The sequence below is a fragment of the Protobothrops mucrosquamatus genome, unplaced genomic scaffold (genome assembly GCF_001527695.2).
Source record: "Protobothrops mucrosquamatus isolate PMUCROS unplaced genomic scaffold, P.Mucros_1.0 scaffold874, whole genome shotgun sequence".
Taxonomy (NCBI): Eukaryota; Metazoa; Chordata; class Lepidosauria; order Squamata; family Viperidae; genus Protobothrops; species Protobothrops mucrosquamatus.
This window is the reverse complement of record NW_015387128.1, coordinates 815,845-837,610: the sequence shown is the minus strand read 5'-3', so window position 1 is coordinate 837,610 and position 21,766 is coordinate 815,845. Positions and strand designations below refer to the sequence as shown.

The 21,766-nt window shown below is 39.2% G+C and overlaps 1 protein-coding gene across 1 annotated transcript in view; it reads right to left on the bottom strand.

Moving 5' to 3' along the window:
- SUSD1 (sushi domain containing 1) overlaps positions 1–21,304 on the bottom strand; it is a 35,078-nt gene extending 13,774 nt beyond the window's left edge. The window contains exons 1-8 of the mRNA XM_029284727.1: positions 21,175–21,304; positions 20,721–20,731; positions 19,091–19,210; positions 15,110–15,256; positions 13,899–14,078; positions 8,077–8,256; positions 6,694–6,873; positions 1,248–1,339 (exon numbers count right to left, since the gene is read on the bottom strand). Of these exons, the coding sequence (XP_029140560.1) occupies positions 1,248–1,339; positions 6,694–6,873; positions 8,077–8,256; positions 13,899–14,078; positions 15,110–15,256; positions 19,091–19,210; positions 20,721–20,731; positions 21,175–21,293 (1,029 nt within the window). The 5' untranslated portion in view covers positions 21,294–21,304. The remainder of the gene's footprint in view (positions 1–1,247; positions 1,340–6,693; positions 6,874–8,076; positions 8,257–13,898; positions 14,079–15,109; positions 15,257–19,090; positions 19,211–20,720; positions 20,732–21,174) is intronic.
- Between the last annotated feature and the right edge of the window lie 462 nt (positions 21,305–21,766).

Below are 21,766 nucleotides of genomic sequence, written 5' to 3'. Positions count from 1 at the left end.
GAGCCAGGTTATGTTTAATAAATTCACCAAAGAAAGAAAAAATATTATATCTGGAGAAGAATTAGACGTAGTAGACCACTACATATACCTTGGCCAATGAATCTCAATGGAAAGTGATACAATAAAGGAAATTGAATGACGTTTAAATGTGGTTGGCAGGCATTCAACAAGCTAAGCATAATTTTCAAGAACAACCTCCCCCTACACCCAAACAGAAAATTTTTCGATCATGTTCTAACATATGCCGGTGAAACATGGATACTAACCTCACAATCAATACAAAAGCTACGAGTAGCACAAAGAGTCATGGAAAGATACATGCATGCATTAAAAGAGAAGATCGAAAGACCTGCATATGGATTAGAGAACAAACAGAAGTATATAATATCATCAAGAAAGTAAAAGAATTGAAATGGAAATAGGCTGGTCACATAGCAAGAAGACCTGATGGCGGGTGGACCAAGGCAGACACAGAATGGATCCCACTTGATAAAAAGCGTCCACGAAAGAGACCTAAAACAAGATGGATCGATGACATCGAAGAGTACTGCAGGCCCAATTAGCAAAAGAAAGCTCAGGCCTTGTGGGTTGAAAATATGTGGAAGAGGCCTTCAGCTTGCAGTAGATAGATAATGGCTAAAATGATGATGAAATAAAAAAAAATTTAATTTTTGTCATCCACATTTCATTCTGTCCCTCCTTTTGCATCCTTTCTTTAATGATTCTATTCCACCATGTCTTTGATTTTACTGTAACTCTTGTCCCGCAGCGAGTTGTCTTGTGGCAAGTTGCCCGCGGCAAGTTGGCTGTGGTGAGTTGGCTGTCCCTGTCCACGTGGTAATCCTCTGGGAGGGCATGGCAATTAAATTGGCAAAAAAATTAAATGTTTTTATAATGTAGATATATTTTTATAACTCTGAAGACAGCAAGAAACTAGACCAAGATAGTAAATCTGCATTAAAAATGGTTTTTGTTTTACCAAAGCCTCCCAGTTTAGAAGTACAAGTACAATTGTCTCCAGAATATTTACGATGAATGCAGAACGATGCTATCCATTGCCCAGCTAGAGAAAATTATAGCCATCCAAATAGTTCCATTTCAAAAATTACTTGCCTTTATAACCAGCGTTTTAATAAATGTTTATATTGTGTGTAGAAAGTCTGTAGGTATGAGTGTATAAAGTGTTAGTAAGTAACAAAGACAATTGTTATCTTTTAAAGACAGAAAATATCAAATGTCTCACGAACTTGATAGGTTTCATTTACTCCAGCACTTCCGTAATGTCTCTTCCATGACACACAAGGATCTTTCCATGTAACATTAACAAAGTCTTGCACTTCTACAAGACCAAAAAAAGCATATACATTACTTAGAAAACTTTTAAGAAATAGTCATTTATCAACCAAATTTCTTATTTTTATCATGTACTGCTAACCAATTGTAAATTAAAATGGCAAGAATGTAAGAAGAGCAATCAAAGCCTTATCTCAGTGATGGCGAACCTTTTAGAGACCGAGTGCCCAAAAACTGGCCCCGCCCCCACTCCACCTCCCTGCTCCGCCCCCGCTCCACCCCCCACAGGACCACTCACCGCCTCCAGGGCCCGCTGCAGATCGCCCACGCAGCCCAGCAGCGCTATGGCGACCACACCCTCTGCCCGCGCCCTGCAGCATCAACTGCATGATGGAGTGTGAGGGCAGAGTCTTGTCTACGCTGCCTGGCTGCCATGTCCTTGGCTGCGCTGCTCCGTGTGGGCCACGCTCGAGGGCGACTCTCCTTCAGGGGGGCTGCTGGAGAGGAGGGGGTCGCAGGGGAAGGCAAGGCTGAGGCAACAGCACGTGTGCCCATAGAGAGGGCTCCGAGTGCCGCCTCTGGCACCCGTGCCATTGGTTCGCCACCACTGCCTTATCTTGTCCAGTATTGTTATTTTTTTCTTCTTTTTATGACCCTGTAGTCCCTTAATTCAGGGTAGAGTCAGGGCGATTGGATGGAGCTGAGCATTTATTGATTGGATATTTTTTTCTTTGCACCCTAAGAAACATCTGCTGCTACCTAGGATTAAACAATCAACCTTCCAAGTAGGAAGCAAGTGTCTTCACAACTAGGCCACCACACCGTTCATTCAGTATTCTGTTATTACTATTATTATTATTAATTAAACTCTTCCATGATGGTCAACCAAATGCCTATTAAAAGCTGAAAAGTTAGATAGTTCCCAACTTACGACCACAATTGAACCTAAAATTTCTGTTGCTCGGTGAATTTTGCCACATTTTATGACCTTTCTTGCCCCAATTGTTATGGGAATCACTACAGTTGTTAAGCTAAGTAACATAGTTAGCTGAATCTAGCTTCCCTATGGATTTTGTTTTTCAGAAAGTTGCAAAAGGTGATCACGTGACCCCAGGAGACTGCAACCGTCATAAATATGAATCTTGATCTTTTGTCCCTTTAAATAATGTAATATCTTTTAATTTTTTCTTTGTCCATTTTCGCAAAATTCTTCAAAGCTTTAACAAGCTTCTTTTGTTAATCCAATATAGGAAAATTAGCTAGGTGACTCTCTTAGTTATTATTTGTATATGCCTTTTAATGATTAAAACATGAGCTGATTTCTTTTGTATGTTCGCTGTAACATTTTTCCATATCATCCTTGTAGTCTGACATTTTTAAATCCACTTTCAAATCAGTCTCAATCATCTCAGGTAACACTTGTTCCTCTTCTCTAGCATCTTTTAAACACAACTTTCTACAGAGGCAAAAACTCTTAAAATTAATTTCTGGCTCCATTGTTCAAAAATTTCCTTTAGTTATGTCCAATGTTAAAATATTTTGCTTCATTCAGCATTTGTAAGTTTGAGTATTCTTCTTCTTTAATTGTAATCTTTAGTTCCTTCTAGTTCCCTCTTTTGTGTGAGTTTTTATAGCCTTATCTTAGTATGTTTTTTAAATAATTCAAAACCAAACCATTTTCCTATGGGACGTGTTTTTTTTATAATTAATTCCAAAATCTTATTTCAAATTTATCTGGACCCTTAGGTTGTTTGTAACTTTATAAAATCAACGTTTCAATCATCCATTTGCTATTTATTCCAGAAAAAAAAGTCCTTAAATTTGTATTTAAAGCTTATTTTGCTAAGGACTGAAGGAAACTTAACAATCCCAGCACGGTTAAACTTGTCGATCTAAAGTTTCCTAACAGATGAAAAGCAGTTAACAAACAATCATTGAAAGTGATTAGAACAGGAAGTAGGTGAACCCAGTGTCTGTTCAAAGGTGCAGACCGCAGGATAGCAAGATAGCTATTCCCTTGTCTCCTAGAGTTCTGGAGACCGTTGTCTTACAGTCTCCCTAGAAGAAGCAGCTGTTTGGAGCACTTGTGAGTGATCTCAAGTTCTTTCTTTGTCTGGGGAGGAATTACAAAGAGCCGATCTACGTGCTGGCTTTTTATTCCACTGCAGTTTTCAGTTAGCTTTTCATCGAGCAGTCTTCAATTCACCATTTCTTCCAACATGACTGAAAATAATTTTCTGGCCTTTTTCATGGTGATTATTAAGCAAATGCTGTGATGATTAAGTGAACCCGTTAATTTGAATGAATGCTTTTTGCTGAAACTGGCAAAAAATGCCAGAAGCTGGTCAAAAAACATCACAAATCACATGACTGCAGCCCAGCGTAAGTTATAACATGTTCTGGCGATGGCGGAAAGGAGTTTGAGAGGCAGGAGACAGGCATCCCAAACACTTTTTGCCCCGAAAATCGAGGTTTCTGGGCTCTGTGATCTTGTGAGAGTCCAGGCACCCGTTCTCTTCAAAAGAAGATGGGTGCCTGAACTCATGCAATTATTACGGCACCCAAGAGTTTCCATTGACTCTCCTCTCCCGCAAAGAGGCAGAGAGGAGAAACAGCAGCCGAGAGGATTTTTGCAAGGTAAGTGAATCCGGCATGGCAGAATGGGAGGGGGAAGCAGTTGTGGGGAACAGGGGAGGGACTAGGGTGAATGTTGCAGAGCCTCTGCAGCCATTTGTAAGGGCGAAAAACTGCTGTAGTGCTTCAACATTCATAATTTTGGGAGTTGCTCGTAAACAGTAGGGGGCGCTTATCGCATAACTTCGAACAAGCGCTAAGTGAATGCTCGTAACTCGGGGATTACCTGTATAGAATTTTCCTTCTCCCTTCACCACTCACATGCACACAGAAGAAATATGTCTTAGATACTACAAGAGTTTGGAAATCACTTCAAACTATTTCCATATTTAGGAATATAAAGTTCAAGTATACTTTACTGCAAATCAAACAGTAATTAAATTGATTAAACAAAAAAATCAGTAAAGATGAAGTTATAATGCCAATTAGTAGTATTTAAATGCAATATGCATTAAATATATAACTTAAAAGCACATTCTGCTTCAGTTTATAAATAAGTAATTACTTCTTATCTTCCAAATCACTAATCTAAAGCATGATATCAAACACCACAATTTCTTCCAGATCAAAAAGAAGTTCCAATAGGCACAGATATATGGCAAAATATAAGCTTCACTTTTCCCCACCACAATGAAACCAAGAGGTTTCCTCTGTGAATTATTGAAAATGAAGCTCTTGCAAGATATTGGAGTTCCAGAAGAATCATATTCTCTTAACTTCACATTATGTCTGTGCCCTGTTTAGTTTTAATCTGCAATACTAGATTTATCATATGCGTGCTGTTAATAAAGAAGGCCACTGGATGCCAGTATTGTTCTATTAAAATGCAAAAGAACAAAACTGTACCATTTAAAAAATAAACAATCCTTCTTTTCAAACCAGTCTTATAAGTAAGAAAATCAAAAAGTTTAGATGGTTTTAAGTGAAATTTTAATGGAAATGTTATGCTTGGATCCAAGAAGTTCTTGAAGTTTACAATGGAAATAAAAGGTACTATTGAAGAGGAAGAAACCCTACTGAATGAAATTGAAATGAACTTTAAGGTGGATTTAAAAACTTCACTTTATAAGAAAGAGATGGAAATACTGGATTTACAAATGAAATTGAATTATGAATTTAAAATGTTAAAAGATACACAAATAATAAACCAAAAGAAGGATGTGCATTATTTTTTAGAATTGGACTTTGTGAGAGCAGTTTCAGTGGGACTGCAAAAGGATTTTAATAAAGATGACAAGAATTCTGAAAGAAGCAAAGATACTATAAGAAAGTAGTTGTTGGAATTGTATTGGTGAAACTTAAAGATCACTGGTGGAAAGAAATAAAAATGCAAAATTGGTTTTACCTGATTGGCATTAAAATAATGGCCTGTTATCCCTGGTGATCTTTAATGGGTTTTTTTTCACAGGGATTGGATGATGATTGTTAGTTTTGGTAATGTTTAATAAAGTGGAATGGATTCATTTGTAAAACTATCTATTACAATATTTAATTGTTAATTGGGGTTGTATTTTGAGTATTGGAAGAGATAGTTGGGGCAAATTTGCTTAAGTGGAGAAATATAAATATTTAAGTTATTATTTCTGTTAAGTCTTAGTGGACTTTTCCTGATTAATAAGGGTAATTGAAAATTTAGAGATGGGTTTATAGAAAATTGGGTCAGGTATGGAATGTAGAAGTGTTTTGTATTTTAAGAGACAGTGATAAAATGTTAATGTTGCTAGAGATGAAAGGGGAAGTTTTTTCTTCCAATTTTTGCTCTCTCTGTATGCATTTGTGTGTGTATTTCTGCATTAGCTTTTTGTATTTCCTTTATTTCTTAAATGCAATTTTTAATAAAATTATTGGGGGGGGGGAATTTGGGATGGCAAATGTGTCATTGATAATACACTTCATTTCACTGTAGTTTAACTTAGTGGTCCCCTCTACAGTATATCACAGTGTAAAGTAATCTAATAAATTAATATTAACCCTGTTCTTAGGATATTGTTATTTAAAATTTGAGAGTCAGTGCTATAATTAACTACTAAATAGATTTTTTAAAAAAACCTAATCTGATAGCTGGTCTTATAATTTAATATATTATATAGCATCAGGCTATATAATATATTAAATTATTGTTCTAAATATTCACCTCTAGGTCTACTATGTTTGTCAAGAACCTTTTTGTTAGAATTATACATGACTATGTCCTTATGCATCTTAACTTGAGACTGTGTAGGCCTGCCTTTCCTAAACTGTCTGATTGAGGATGTTCAAAAGAAAAGACAGATTTAGCCTCAAGTCAAGCTCAATTCTTGACAATTAATATGGACTCATCCATGCATTTCCTTTTTAGGATGTCTTTTCTATTTCACTATCTGGGCTCCAAAATCCTAGAATTCTCTGGTGATTTTCCATCAAAACACTAACCAGGTCTAACCTAGCTTAGCTTCTGAATCTAAAAAGATCAGTCAAGGGCTGCCAGCTGCTACACACACACACACACACACACACACACACACACACACACACACACACACAGACTCTAAATGAATTCTGGGGAACTGGAAGATCTCTTAGAAAAACTTGAAATTGTAGCTCAGATATTTGGGAATTCAAACAAATTGCTTCTGTTCATAGATCAGGAAATACCTGTAATATCGTTCTCCTTCTGTTTTCAGAGTGATATTCCTACTGTAACATTGTGAATGTAACAAGGAAGTAAAATAAATCATGTATACAACTTCTAGAACAATCATACTAAGGATTTCATTAGGCACTTACTTTTACATCTTAAATCCAACATTTCCCAAGATCCATTTCTGGTGCAAACAGAATGACTTTTTGTCCCTGTGGAATAGAAACCTTTCATGCAGTTGTATTTTACGGTGCTTCCTGGATGAGTAGATCCATCCCATATCATGTTTGAGAAAGACAATACAGGAGGTTGGCCACAGGTGATTTCTAAATGGGATGAGAAGGAATTTTTATTAAGAAATACACTTGGCAATTCTATACTACATCATGAGGGTTTATTCCTTTATTTTAAATGGATTCTTTTTAACAGTCCAATATTTAGACTATGTTCTATAATTTGTCTCGAATTCCCACTAACTGTGGCAAGCAGGGTAAGGTGGAGAGACCACTACTATAAAACTCCCTTCTAATTCCCAGTCAATGGACTATAATCAGCTTTGGACAAGAATAAGCTTCCTACTTTGGGGATTGGTTTTTAAGGATAAAGTGGAAATAAGACAATGTAAAATGAATAATATCTATGAAAGGCGCACCATTGTCTGTAATTTTACAGCCCTGATCTGGTGACCCTAATATTAGCCTCATTTAGACATTTGTTACCTGGAGCCTTCAAAAACACCAAATAAAACTCCCCTGCAACCAGTATCATTTCAGTGGCACTGGCCACAGAGACACGTACATTCGGCATAAATGTTTGCAGCATGAAGCTACATTGGGTTTTATGTGAAGTGACAGAGAAAACAGTGTTTGAACACTTGTATACGTGAAGGCTTCCATGTTGCAAACACTTACATTCAGTGGGTAGATGGTTGCAGCAGTTAATGCTTAACAGTTAAACAATTAATGTAATGTTGGCAGGAAAATATGGTTGTCTGGATAAGGAACATCTGCCTACAACCAAAGATAAAATGGAAACTATGAATCAGCCATTGGAATGGATAGGATGAGAGTCATCTGCCGAAAATGTACTTTTCATGCAACCATTCTGATTCTAAACTAGTTACTGGTCAGGTTATCAGGCATGAACAACTTGACAATAATCATGAGACTTTTTTCCCCCAGAAAGAAAATTTTATTTATGATGTAAAAGCAGCCTCCTGGTACCATGACAATGGACAGGATGTGGGCAAGGTCACGTCACTATGTAGTGGGAATTGAATTTTCTGTTTTTTCCTATTAAGGAGGGGAATGTTTTTATATATTCAAAATATTAACCTTTGTTAGGGTATATGCTGCAGTTTTCAGCATTACTCTCTTAAGATTGTGTCACCAATTTTGGACCGTATGGTAAGAAGTGGCTCCAGAGGCTGGAGAAGAGGAATCAAGTATGATCCTAGACTTTGGGGCTGATATTTGATTTTATTCACCCATAAAGAATATTTGAACAAAAGTAACAGATAATATATTTACCTTTGCATTCAAAAGTAATGTTTTCCCATTTGTGAGATATTTTACATTGTGAAAAATTATGTTCTCCAAAAGACTGAAATCCATCTTTGCATTTATAGTATACGGTGCTCCCTAAAGTTGTGCTGTTATCCCAGATAATGTCTGCATTTGGCAGCCTCGGTGGTTTTCCACAGTCTATTTCTAAAGGAGATAAAACAAAAATATGAGTATTGAAAATGGAATGCATATCAAATAGTTTAATAAGAAACTACACGTTACATTGATTTGTATAATTGACTTCACGTAAATAGACCCTTGCCACTGCAATGGGACTTCTGTTTTCCATCTCTTCCTTCCCAAATCTGTTCACAAAATCTGAGTTATGAGAGAGCTGAAGGGAGGTATTTCACCAACATTACCCATGCCACTGATAAACAATTACCAATTGTTTAACTATTGTTTTCATTTAAGAAAATTCAGTACACGTAGTCTTTGACATACGGCCATTTATTTAGTGACTGTACAATGGCGCTGAAAAGCAACAAAGAGAAGAGTATCAGAAGAACAACAAAGCTGATTAGGGGGACTGGAGGCTAAAACATATAAGGAACGGTTGCTGGAATTGGGCATGTCTCGTTTAATGAAGAGAAGGACGAGGGGGGACATGATAGCAGTCTTCCGATATCTCAGGGGCTGCCCACAAAGAAGAGGGAGTCAACCTATTCTCCAAAGCACCTGAAGGCAGAGATGGAAACTAATCAAGGAGAGAACCAACCTAGAATTAAGGAGAAATTTCCTGACGTTAATGAGTGGAATGACTTGGTCCCAGAAGTTTGAGTGCTCCGACACTGGAGGTTTTAAAGAAGAGATTGGACGACCATTTTTCTGAAATGGTATAGGGTTTCCTGCTTGAGCAGGGGGTTGGACTAGAAGAACTTCAAGGTCCCTTCCAACTCTGTTGTTTGGTTATTGTGAAAAAAATGACTTATGACCAGTTTTCACACTTCTGACCTTTGCAGTATTTGCAGCATCCCCATGGTCACTTAATCAAAATTTGGGCACTTGATAACTGGTATGTGTTTATGACAGTTGCACTGTCCTGGGATCATGTGATCACCATTTGTAATCTTCCCAGCCAGCTTCTGTCAAGTAAAGTCAATGGAAGAAGTCAGATTGCTTAATGACTGCATGATTCACTTAACAACTGCAATAATTCACTTAACAATTGTGGGGGGGGAAAAGGTCACAAAATGGGTCAAAACTCATTTAACAACTGAAATGTTGGGCTCAGTTGTGGCCCTAAGTTGAGGACTATCATAGCTGCTTTTCAACTGAAGAATGTATCATTTATCATAATCCTGAATACAACTTTGGGTCATTGTTCTATCTATCACAACCAAACCCCCACACACACATTTTTTCCTCTTTTTAAAAAATTCTTTTTTTTTAAACAAAGATAATAGTCAGAAGTTGCTTTTATTTCTAGCTTCTGGGTTCAATGACATAACCAGATCAGTGTTGAGGAAAAAGCCCTTTTCCATGCCAAAAACATCATGGCCTCTTCAGCCAGCAGGAGATATCTTGAAGGACAACATGTCAGACTGAGACTATCGCATAGTCAGTGGGAACCACAGTCCTGTTTGAATTCCAGAACTTAAAAACAGAACTTAAAAGAACACATGGAAGAAAACATTTAAAAATTGGAACTGGAGATCTTAAAAAAAATTAATTGGGAAAGAGGAGGAGAAATGAAGCTAGAATTTAAAAGACTGGGTATAGACAGAGAGAGAATAGGCAGCACGCTTAACAGTTAAAGAGGGAGAGGCTGAGTTGCTGAGTGTCTTCTACTACAACCAATTCAATACAGTACTCCCAGAGCTGTCTAAATTTTTAAAGGACTTGCCACTATGGGGTGTGTGTGGGGGGGAGGACAGATGGTCCAGATGCACTGCAGTACAACTTTAAGTATATTTAAGGGACGGTAAGCAGGATGTGATGCATTTTCAGAGAGCTTTTAAAGACGCCAGTGATCCATAGGAACCGTGAGGCAAAGTGGATTCAGTAATGCAGGGATAGTGTCTACCACACATGGATATATGTTCCTTTATTGGCATATTCTCTGTATAATGTGTGCATGTCAAGTTTAAGCATGATTGTCTACTTCACAAGTACTCCTAAATGACATCAAGCTAGTTGACCTATTATATCTCTTTTAAACGGGCTACATGTCCTGTCTGCAGTTTGCACAAGTTGGTAGCTCAGGCACAGAATTTCCATCTTCTTAAACAGATTACAGACATTCTCAATCCACATCCACAAGTGAAGCATAGCTAGTGCACATGGCCAGTGCACAAGGAGTCAGCTTTCAACTTCTCTCTCTTCTCCCTCTTGTGCACTGCAAGTGTGAGTGTGGTGTTTCTCCCATGGACCCCAGTAGCTGCTCTACTCATGAGAAACCGCAAGACCTCCATTCTTCAGTATCTTTCTGAGGAGCAGCTGCTTGGAATTCAGATGGGCGATCTCTCCTTCTCTCCTTCATTTGGAAAGACTTTCACTGATCAGAAATCAGTGCTAGCCAGTGTTCACTTCACTGATCTGCTACTTCGGAGACAAAAGGTCCGCCACAGAACCTCACCTAGGAATCTCACTGATTATTTTTGAGGCAGAATCAGAGCAGAGAACAAAGTGAGGAGTTGAATATCAGGGCTAGGAAAAAGACATAACTAACACAGTTTTTCTGAGATTTTGATTAAAGTACAGAGAAATGAGCAGAAATCTAGGCAGAAAATTGTGTTAGGATGTACCTCTTTGTCTGTTGCTTCTTAGCCCTTATTGTCTCTTCTGATTATTTCTTATAGAAATAAGATATTTTAGGTCAACTCAGCGTTCCTTTCTATTCCTCCCTCAGGCTGTGACCAAGATGATTTATTGTTTTCTTCATTAATATCTTGTGGCCTGAAATATAGCAATAGCAATAGACTTATATACTGCTCTATAGTGCTTTACAGCACTCTCTGAGCAGTTTACAATGTTACTATATTGCCTCCAACAATCTGGGTCTTCATTTTACTGACCTCGGAAGGATGGAAGGCTGAGTCAACTTTGAGTCAGTCAGGATCGAACTCCAGGTTGTAGGCAGAGTCAGCCTGCAATACTGCATTCTAACCATTGCACCACCAGAGTTCTTATATAATCTAGAAGCTGTGTCTCTTCTAATCTTGTTTCCCCCCCCCCTCATTTTTACCTTTTAGTCACAACAGGCAGCACAGAAACTGAGAGATCTAACTGTCACACCCAGCAGGTTTAGAGAGAAGTTGCCAGGATAGGCACACAATAGAGTAGAAATGGTGGCAGTGTGAACTACCAAGTAACTGAAGGCTAAAAGCTGGGCTAGGATGCGAAGTCTCAGAAGGTTTCCAAAAGAGGAGATTCGATTCCAAAAGCTCAGTTATGCTGTTATACCCATTACTTCAATATAAATGGTATAAAGAGTTTCAGAAAGCTGCATGAAATATTCTGAAAGTAGCTTAGCACTAGCCATATTCAGATACCATGTTATGAAATATCTATTATATTTTACCCGTCCTCTCTCTTCTATTATAGCTATAATTAGGTATTGGGGAAATTCATTTCTGTGGTGATTAACCACAGCTTGTGTAAAAATTGGTTCTCAGACTGATAAAGATTCAATTGACTGTTATGTCAACAGCTAGCTGTAGACTTCTCTGTTATCAAGAAAGGGAGGCACCATGCCTTCAGTTCACAATAAGGCTATGAGAAACAGATTCAACAAGTCTTTGTCCTGATATACACAGAAAGAAATTGGTTCCACATTAAAAAATTAGTTCCCTTGCTGGAATTCTTATATCCCTATTCCTTTCATTCAAATAAATCTTGCTAAGTGAACTCTGAGAATTATGTTTGGAAAAGAATCATTTTCAGTTCATGCAATCAGGCATATTTGGAACAATAAACCATTAACTATTGTTAAAAAGTTAATGTTGTGAACTATTACTCATTAAAACAAAAGCAGCATCTAAATTTTAACTGAGCTGCACATAAAATTATTTTGTAGAGATTATGAGTTGACAACACCCTGGGTCTATCAGTAAAAACAAATTCCAAAAAGGCCGTAGTTTATGTAGCAATAATAACCAGTATGAGAAGGTATGCTTTATGCATATTTATTTGCTTTTTTATCTGTAGTATATTAAAAAAAAATCAAAACAGCTATTTTAATATTTAATATTTTAAATGCCCCAGGAAAGGGCATTTCTTAAGGGCATTTCCCTTAAGCTTTTTTGATACAGTTTTAATCCTATTAACTATTTTATACAGCTTTTGTGCTTTATAGGTTTAGGGATTTTTTTATATACATTTAATTTTTTTTCTACTTTATGAAAACCACCGTGAGAATATAACTGAAGCACAATATGAAAATAGTATGTAAACAAGCAAGCCTGGATCAGTATGTCAGAGCCAAAGAGTACACCGCGGGATATTCATTAAAAATAATTTTAAAATAACATAGTAAAAGTTGTTTTTAGAAATAAAGATAAATAAATAGAGCTGATGCTATCATTAGGCAGAGGGAGGTGTTTGCCTCAGCTGGCTGATGCCAGGAGAAGAAAGAAAAGGAATGATCATAAAATGCTATCTCTGACCTGCAGAGACAGCACAGTTTCAACCCTGCCAATGGGGAAGGATTGTCTCCTGTAGGAAAGGTAAAAGCCTCAATTATCATTACATCACAGAGAGATGCTGTCTAATGGTCAGCACTGAACTAAAAGTCAACTGCCAAATCATTTTGCTTCTCTAGGAAAAATTTTGGGGAACTCTCTCCTTCGCATTATAGTCTTAGGCTAGCCCAGTGATGGCGAACCTTTTAGAGTGTCCAAAAACCGCCCCTGCCTCCACTCCCGCCCCACTCCGCTCCGCACCCGCTCCGCACCCACAAGGCCACCCACCGCCTCCACGGCCCACCACAGTAGATCGCCCAGGCGGCCCAGCAGCGTGGTGGCAGCCACGCCCTCCGCCCATAACCCGCAGCATCTGTGTGCGACGGGGCGTGAGGGCGGAGTCTTGTCCCTGCTGCCTAGCTGCCATGTGCTTGGCTGTGCTGCTCCATGTGGTCCGTGCCTGGGGGTGACTCCCCTCCAGGGGGGCTGCTGGTGAGAAGGGGGCCATGGGGAGAGGCGGGGCTGGGGCGACAGTGCGTGTGCCCACAGAGAGGGCTCTGAGTGCCGCCTCTGGCACGCGTGCCATAGGTTCGCCACCACTGGACTAGCCTAAGCAACAGGCAATCAAACAACAACCATCAGCCAAGATTAAAATAGGGCTGTCCAACCTTGGCGACTTTAAGATTTGTGAACTTCAACTCCCACAATTCCCCCAAGCAGCCCTCCTGGCTAGGGAATTCTGGGAATTGAAGTCCACAAGTCTTAAAGTTACAAAAGATGGACACCCCTATCTTAAAACATCAACGGGAAAAAGTTGTGTTTCCAGTACTGAATGCATGGTTTTGTTTATAATCTCTACCCCTATTATAAATTAAGAATAACATAAGAGGCAGGAGGTACGTTCACTGCTTTAAATTATATATTAAACAGGACAGATAAAAACCCAATAATAATAGGTAAATTTTAAAAAAATCTAGAGGACCTGGAAAGCATTGTATGGTTTTCCTGGGCAGGTACAACACAGAAAATCTTGAAATTATATAAATTTGGCTTTGATTTCTGTGAGGTTTAAAGGAACCATTTTTTTTTCAAATGGACTGACAAGTGACTACTCTCATGGGAACAATTAGATTTATCAATGGATTTTTCAGATGCTCTCTTTACCTTTACACACCATATCTGCACCTTCCCATTTTCCTTTGGCATTGCAAACCGCAGTTGAGTTCCCACTTTCAAGGACATAATTAGGCTGACAGGTATAAAGGACTTGGTTTCCATAAGTGGTTTTATCCACAGGAGCTGACAGAGCATTTGGAATATAAGGTGGAGGTCCACAATCCACAACTGCAGTAAAGGGAAAGGAAAAATAAAATTTGAGATGCTTCTCCCCAATTTCTTTGACTTCCCGAGATCTACCAACTGGCGTTCTCTGAGAGAAAATATAAAACTCCAAGTCTCATTTTCCTCAGAATCAAATCCTTGGAACGCCACCAAGTGAACAAAATTTGAAGAATTTCACTTGCTTAAGAAGAAAAGCAACTTTGAAGGAAATGGCATTCCCTTCCCATTTTTTTTTAGTTATTCCCATGTGAATAGTTCTTTCCCCTACAGGGTTCAAATCTGTAGCAGACTCAGACTTATTGTGAGAAAAATACTGCTTTCCTTGGTAATATAAGAAAAAATAAATTAAAAATTAAATTAAATGGAGTTTTAAGACATTGAGCACCCTCTGCAGTTTTAAACCAATGTATTCTAACTTGATATGTTTAAATAACTGATAATCAGTAAATGCAGGGCTTTTTTTGTCATAGAACGCCCAGAACGGAGTTCCGGCACCTTTTTTGGATGGAACCTTGTAGGGTAGGCAAGGCGGGTTGTATGACGTGTGTGAATTCCGGCACCTTTTGTTTTTACAAAAAAAGCACTGAGTAAATGTAAGAAATGTGTTATTGACAGATGAGGAATACAAACCTTAAGTACAGAAAGATGAACTAATAAGGGAAAAAGAAATGAACACACTTAGTGTGGTTTATTCTGACACATCCAAAGAATAAATAAGTAATATATTAATTTTAGCAGAGCTAAGTAGTGTTCCATAAGGATGATCCATGCAGTGCCAATACTATACAAGTATATTTTACTGTTTCTGCTAAATATTGCAGATGTAAATTTAACTTGCACTACGTTCACTGTTTAATCTATTAATTATATGAGACTTTAAGAGAATCAGACACAAATGTGTTTTGCTCACAAAGTTTAAAATATACACAGTGAAAACAATCCATAACTGAAAACTAAAACTAATTGTACCAAGTGCTCTTTAAATTAAATGAAAACAGAAAAACATACGAATGATTTATCGTTGCGGTACTTACCTATACATGTTGTGCCATCATTGGGAATAAATGTTCCATGTTTATTGGAGGCCTGGAAGCCTACATGGCAAACACAGTAATAGCTTCCGTGTGTATTATGACATACAGCGTGCTCTCCACAAATGCCAGAAAGACATTCATTTTTATCTGACAATATATTTAAAATATATAACAGAGGTTAATCACATTAATAAAGAGTACAATTAGTATTATATAATAGGACCAATAATATTGTTCTACCACTCTAATAATGGATGAAAATATCCCATATGTGTCAGTATAATACATATACATCTAATCTGGAGCAAGTAGGCAATATTATTTTGTTACAATTAGCATGAATTAACAAGTGAAATAAAACTATGTATATTGTGAGACTGCAAAACTAACTGAAAAGGAGAGGATACAGTAGATCTGAATAAAGAGTCTGATTTTTGGAAGTGGAATTGATAAACACATTCAGGGAAGTAAAAGTATAGGCTTAATTATGAATGAAAGGGATAATATGTATGTTAGAAATTATAAACTAGCATCATCTGAGCTGTCATAGGGAAGTATCTACAGATTGGTGAATGTTGATAATGGAAGAACCAGATATGAGTTTGGGGGGAAATTGTGTAAGATGTTTAACAAATATGATCCAGAGAAAAATTATTAGGTGAGGCAAACGTATGGAAACGTTTGACGACCCAAGAATAAGAAAGGTGACTGATTCTTAAAAAAAAATGTTTGTTTCAAACACAGCTACACAGGGAGCAACAAAAAAGGTAAGATAGCAGAAGATCTGTTCTGATACAAACCATAGACCATTTGTTCATGTGAATAAAAGTGCAGGAATCTTCTCCTCCTTGGACATTGGTCCCTTGAGTATTAGATTGCTTGCATGATACAAGTAAAACAAATACATCAAAGCAGAAGGCAGTTGTGACTGACAGGAAGAATATCATAACTTGGTTACAAAGATCTTGTTGACCATAAATGGCAGCAAGGGAATAAAGTTTTCTGCATCTCTTTGCTGCCATCTAGTGGTCACTGGGCTCTTGCAGTTCAGATAAGAGGCATCTATTCTAGTCCCTTCTTGATTAATAAGCTAAATGATACTAGAGAACTCATCATCTCTCAAACTTATGTCTCAGGCTGGCGAGAATAAATGTTTCTATGTGTGTATGAGGATAGCATCGGCACTAGCAATAAGCTCCATTCATTGAACTTAGAGACTCTTTGAGACTCTTTAAAATCCTGACCACAATGCATGAAAAAATGGTTCAGAAATTTTGTCACATCGAAAGTCTGACTTACACCCTATTTTTAGATCCATATTGTATTAACTTGTCTATCTTTCTAAGAAGAAGAAGCAATTTTAGGAAGTGATGACATAGTGAAATAAATAACTGAAAACTGCATGCCAGAAATGATTACCATGCAATTTGTTCAGCAAAAAACATTTTTGTGTTGGATATGTGAGAAACTGAGAAAACACCAGCAATGTGGTCCTCGACAAGGCCTATAAATAAAAGAAGAAATGTCCCCCACCATCACCAAAGCCCTACCAAAGTTCCAGTCTTGAGTTTGCTTGTCCATTTACAGGTGGTCCTCGACTTACAACAGTTCATTTAATGATTATTCAAAGTTACAACGGCACTAAAATGTGACTTATGACCATTTTTCGCACTTACGACCTTGGCAGCATCCTCATGGTCATGTGATCAAAATTCAGATGCTTGGCAACTGGTTCATACTTTTGACTGTTGCTGTGTCCCAAGGTCATGTGATCTCCTTTTGCAATCTTCTAATAAGCAAAGTCAATGTGGAAGCCAGATTCACTTAACAACCGGGTTACTCACTTATCAACCGCAGTGATTCACTTAACAACTGTGGCAAGAAAAATAGGGCAAAACTCACTTAACAAATTTCTCACTTAACAACATAAATATTTGGGCTCAATTGTGGCTGTAAGTCGAGGACTACCTGTATTCATGTCAGAAGCATCACAATTAAAATAAGGCTTACTGTACAATATAAAATTTAAAATATAAAATACGAAATTAAAATATGTACAAGTTAAACCAGTGGTTCTCAACCTGTGGGTCGGGACCCCATTTGGGGTCGATCGACCATTTCACGGGGGTCACCAAGCAAGGCTGTCCGCCATTTTTTTTCCCTTTTCCGGCGGGTGCCTTACCTCCCTTGGGCTGGGCCAGCTAGTGGTCGGCCTGCTCCGTCTCTGCCCTTGCCAGCTACGCTTCGGCCGGTGCAGTGGGCGGAACCACGCATGCGCGGCACTCCAGGGCAGGGAAAGTCCTCGACTTACGACCGCTTGGGTAGTCCTCGACTTACGACCGGTTTAGTCCTCGACGTACGACCGGTTTAGTCCTCGACTTACGACCGTTTGGGGTCGCGGCATTAAAAAGGTTGAGAACCACTGAGTTAAACAATCTTGCCCAGAAACTAACATTAATGGCGTAGTGTCGTGCTGCCATGAGGTCAAGTATGCACTGATCAAGACACAAAGGACAGATATACATATGTCACATATACATATATCAAGCTAGGGTGAGTGAGACCCTTCCCTTCGTTCCATCCATCTGTTTCACTTGGCATCGTTTGTCTTCTACCTTTATCTTTTACGCTTTACTGATTTTAATGTATTTTTTTTAATTGTTGTGAACTGCCCAATTAAAATTGGGAGCATACACCTTTAATAAATTATTATTATTTTAGAAATCTTCAAAAGGGCTTCACGACATGACACAAGAAAGTTCAAGCAAAGCACCTCTCTTCAAATGGTTAAAGTAGCCACTTTCTTCCCAAGTTCACGTGGCAGCTTGAGAAGCTGTTCCTAGCTGTCTCTGCTTGCACAGCCATGCATAGCCTCTGATCTACAGAGGGGGGGGGGGGAGGAAATCCAAAAATGTGCATGGACAGGCCTGCTGAGATCCATGGGAGCAGCTCCTGAAGCAGAAAGGCAAACCTATAAATGTGCCTGCTTTGATGAATGAAAGAGAGGAGTTTTATTAGGAGTTTTATAAGAAGCATACTGAGAGATGCTTCTTAGGAAGGATTTGCAAAGCTGTCTTAGGAGGCAGGCAGACATTGAACTTGCCAGATTATATAATCAGCCCTCTAATCACATCATTACCTCCTAGCCTCCCCAGGGAATGGAGGCTGCCAAAGATCTATATAGGTAGTCCTCGACTTACAGCCACAATTGAGCCCAAAATTTCTGTTGCTAAGTGAGACATTTGTTAAGTGAGTTTTGCCCCATTTTAAGACTTTCCTTGCCACTGTTGTTAAGTGAACCAGTTAACACGCTTGTTAAGTGAATCTGGCTTCCACGGTGACTTTGCTTGTCAGAAGGTCTCAAAAGCTGATCACATGATCCCGGGACACTGCGACCGTCATAAATATGAACCAGTAGCCAAGCATCTGAATTTTGATCATGTGACCATGGGGGGGAGGTGCTGCAACGGTTGTTAAGTAATTTTTTCACTGCTTTTGTAACTTTGAAGGTCACTAAATGAACTGTTGTAAGTCGAGGTCTACCTACAGTTGAGTGTAGAGCAGATGCTCTGAAAAAGGACCCATTTTCCCCAATACAATAGCCCAGGCTAGAAAAACTTTTTAGATCAAAGATGGAAAACAAATTACCCTCACAATCCCCAGTGCCTGGACAAAGGGAAAAAAAACAGCCCTTGTTTTTGCCTTAGGAACGTATGAGAGAGGGAGTTAAGGGGAAATGGGTGAAGAGACTTACAAGGATCGATTCCAATGTTTAAACAGCAATGGATCAGGTTGATCTCATTCTTACTATTTGCTGGGAATCTACATAACAAAATGGGTACAGGTAGTCCTTGGCTTATGTTATTGTGGTCCCTAGTTGCAAGGCAGTGGTCTGTGCCTCCATGATCTGACTATCATTTTCAATGTATTTAAAAGCATATTGCTGTAGAAGTTGGATGCTGTTTGCAAATATTCACCTACCATGACAGATTGTTCTCCCATTTCCAATAAATCCATAGTTGCACTCACAGATATCTTTGCCATCTTTTTGTACACATGTGGCATTTGCATGGCAAGTAGCACAAACATCAAAAATTACATCTCTGGTGTTTTCTGCAAAAAAAGGGGAGTAAATTAAGATGGGAAGATAATCTATTTAGTAACCTAGACCACATTTTTCAAACATTTCCACAGAACCTTAGGATCCCCAAAAAGAGACTTCTGATAAGAGACTTCTAGGCGCAGTAATTAACTGACTGTACCCTAAAAATAGGGTAAACCTAAAAACCTAAAAAAACATGGTGAACTTGGAAAGAGTAGCAAAGAAGAGAAAAAGCAGGCATATATTTTAAAACGCATTAGAATAAAATATTTTAAATGGTTAGAATTTTTAGTGTTCTGTACATTGCTTTGGGCTCAATGAAATGCAGGATTTAATTTAATAAAGCAGTAAGAGAAATGCACCCAATATGTAATTAGCAGGGGATACTGACACACACAAGGGATTCTCAGATTAGGATTGTTAGATGAGGAGACCTAGATTCAATCCCTCATGGGCCAGTTGCTTTACCGCAGTCTAAGTTATTTCATAAGGCTGTTGTGAGAATAAATCATATCATGTTAATGACAGTTAATAACAATACAATGCACTGGATTATGATCCTTAAATTTAAAATCAGTAGTCAGCATGCCAAAAGATTATCTGGCTATCCGTGCTCAATTGTAGTGCAACACATTTGGAAGAAAGATGATCTGTACCAGTGTTTCCAAGACTGGGTTACTTCCAGATATGTGGACCAACTCAGCATATTTGTTGCTGAGAATTCTGGGACTTGAAGTTTACACATCCAGAAATCACCAAGATTTGGAAATAGTATCAGCTTAAAAGGTGTGCACAATAGGAATCATTAGAATCACCTAAAGAAACAAGGGAGGGAGGGAATTTTGGCATCCTCTGTTAATGAATTGCAACTCCCAGCATCCTTCACTACTAGATAAACTGGCTGGGTCTGCTGGAAGCTCCCCATATAAATCTTGCAGACTGGGGAAGTTTTGCATAACATATCTAGAAGAAAATTTTGCAATTTGGCATGAAGTACTAGGTGGCTTCCACCCACTTTTTAGCATGCAGAAAATAACTTCAACACATGCAAGGCAACATCCTCATTTTGGAGATGTTGGGCAAGCTCAATGAGTTCACAAACATCTCTCTCTCTCTCCACATAGTTTGCCACTGCTATATTTGGGGTTTCTTTCTATCGAGATTAGGACCCATCTTATGAAAAGGGAGGCACTGTTGTATTATTTTAAGGGTACTTTTACTCACTGAACAGAAGGAGGCTTGAAAGTTAGGGGGAAAATAGAATATGTCGGGGAAAATGTAATCAAAAAGTAGAAATCATTGTTATATACTACTCAGATAGGTTTTCCCTCCAAAACAACAGACACCTGATGCATTCTTGAGCCATTTATCCATGTGCATTCTACACATGACCAGAGATACTCTCTCAGCACTATTCAGTCAGACAGCAGAAGAGTAAGCAGGTGACTGGCCTTGACTTCACATCTGGAAGTCAACATCTGGGTTGCTTTATCATGTTGTTCTAGGGACTTGATGCAGCCCTGCTTAATAACAGAATTGGAAGGGATCTTAGAGGTCTTCTAGTCCAACCCCCTGCTCAGGCAGGAAACCCTATACCATTTCAGGCAAATGCTTGTCCAATCTCTTCTTAAAAACCTCCAGTGTTGGAGCATTCACAGCTTCTGGAGGCAAGTCGTTCCACTGATGAGTTGTTCTAACTGTCAGGAAAAAAATATTTTGCCACCTTGGGATAACTTGGAAAAAGCCGTAACCATAACGAGTAATATTTCTATTAATTAGGAGAGAGAGAGAGAGAGAGAGAAGCAGCAAATGTTAAGTCAAAATTTACCCCTGGCTCCGCCTGTAATTTACCCAACCCTACGCCGAATCCGGCCTCGGCTGCTTCAAAAAGCCAAGATCTTGGAGTCGGTGCTCCGAATTAAACGCTAAACTGAGCCGAAGTGTTGGATTTCAATGTGAACGCTTACCCCGTTTCTCCTCTTCCGCCGAATAGCGGGTCAGAAGCAGCAGCGCCCACAAGACCAGCAGCGGGGAGTCGGGACGCGGACTGCCCTGCCTGGCCCCAACAGGCCACGAGTTCATGTCGCCTCCTGCAGCGACCGGTTCCCGCCTCAATTCGTCTCGGCTCCGGGAGGCCCTGGCGCAGGAGAGAAGCCCGGCCTAGGCGCGGTCACCTTCCACTTCCTCCTCCCTCCGCTCCAATCTGTCTTTGCCCCCTTCCTCCCGCCGCTTGTCACCCTTTGTGAGTTGCAGGAAGGAAGCGCTCAGTCCCGCCGAGCGTGGGGAGTTGCTTGGCTCGACCTTTCCTGCCCCTTATATTGGGGTGCTCTCCTTAGACCCCCCCCCCGAGCCTCCTGGCATCTGAATTGCTCCCCATCGCCGCTCAAGTACCCCCCTCTTCCGCCTCCCTTTTGTGGCTTTTCTTTCTGCGAGCCCCCAACGAGCTTAACTGTTGCCCTTGAGTCTGCAGCAAAAAGCCTTTTTTATAGTTTGCAGAATTGGAGATCTGGGAAGGTCCCCCACACACACACACACACACCCCATTCCCCACTTTG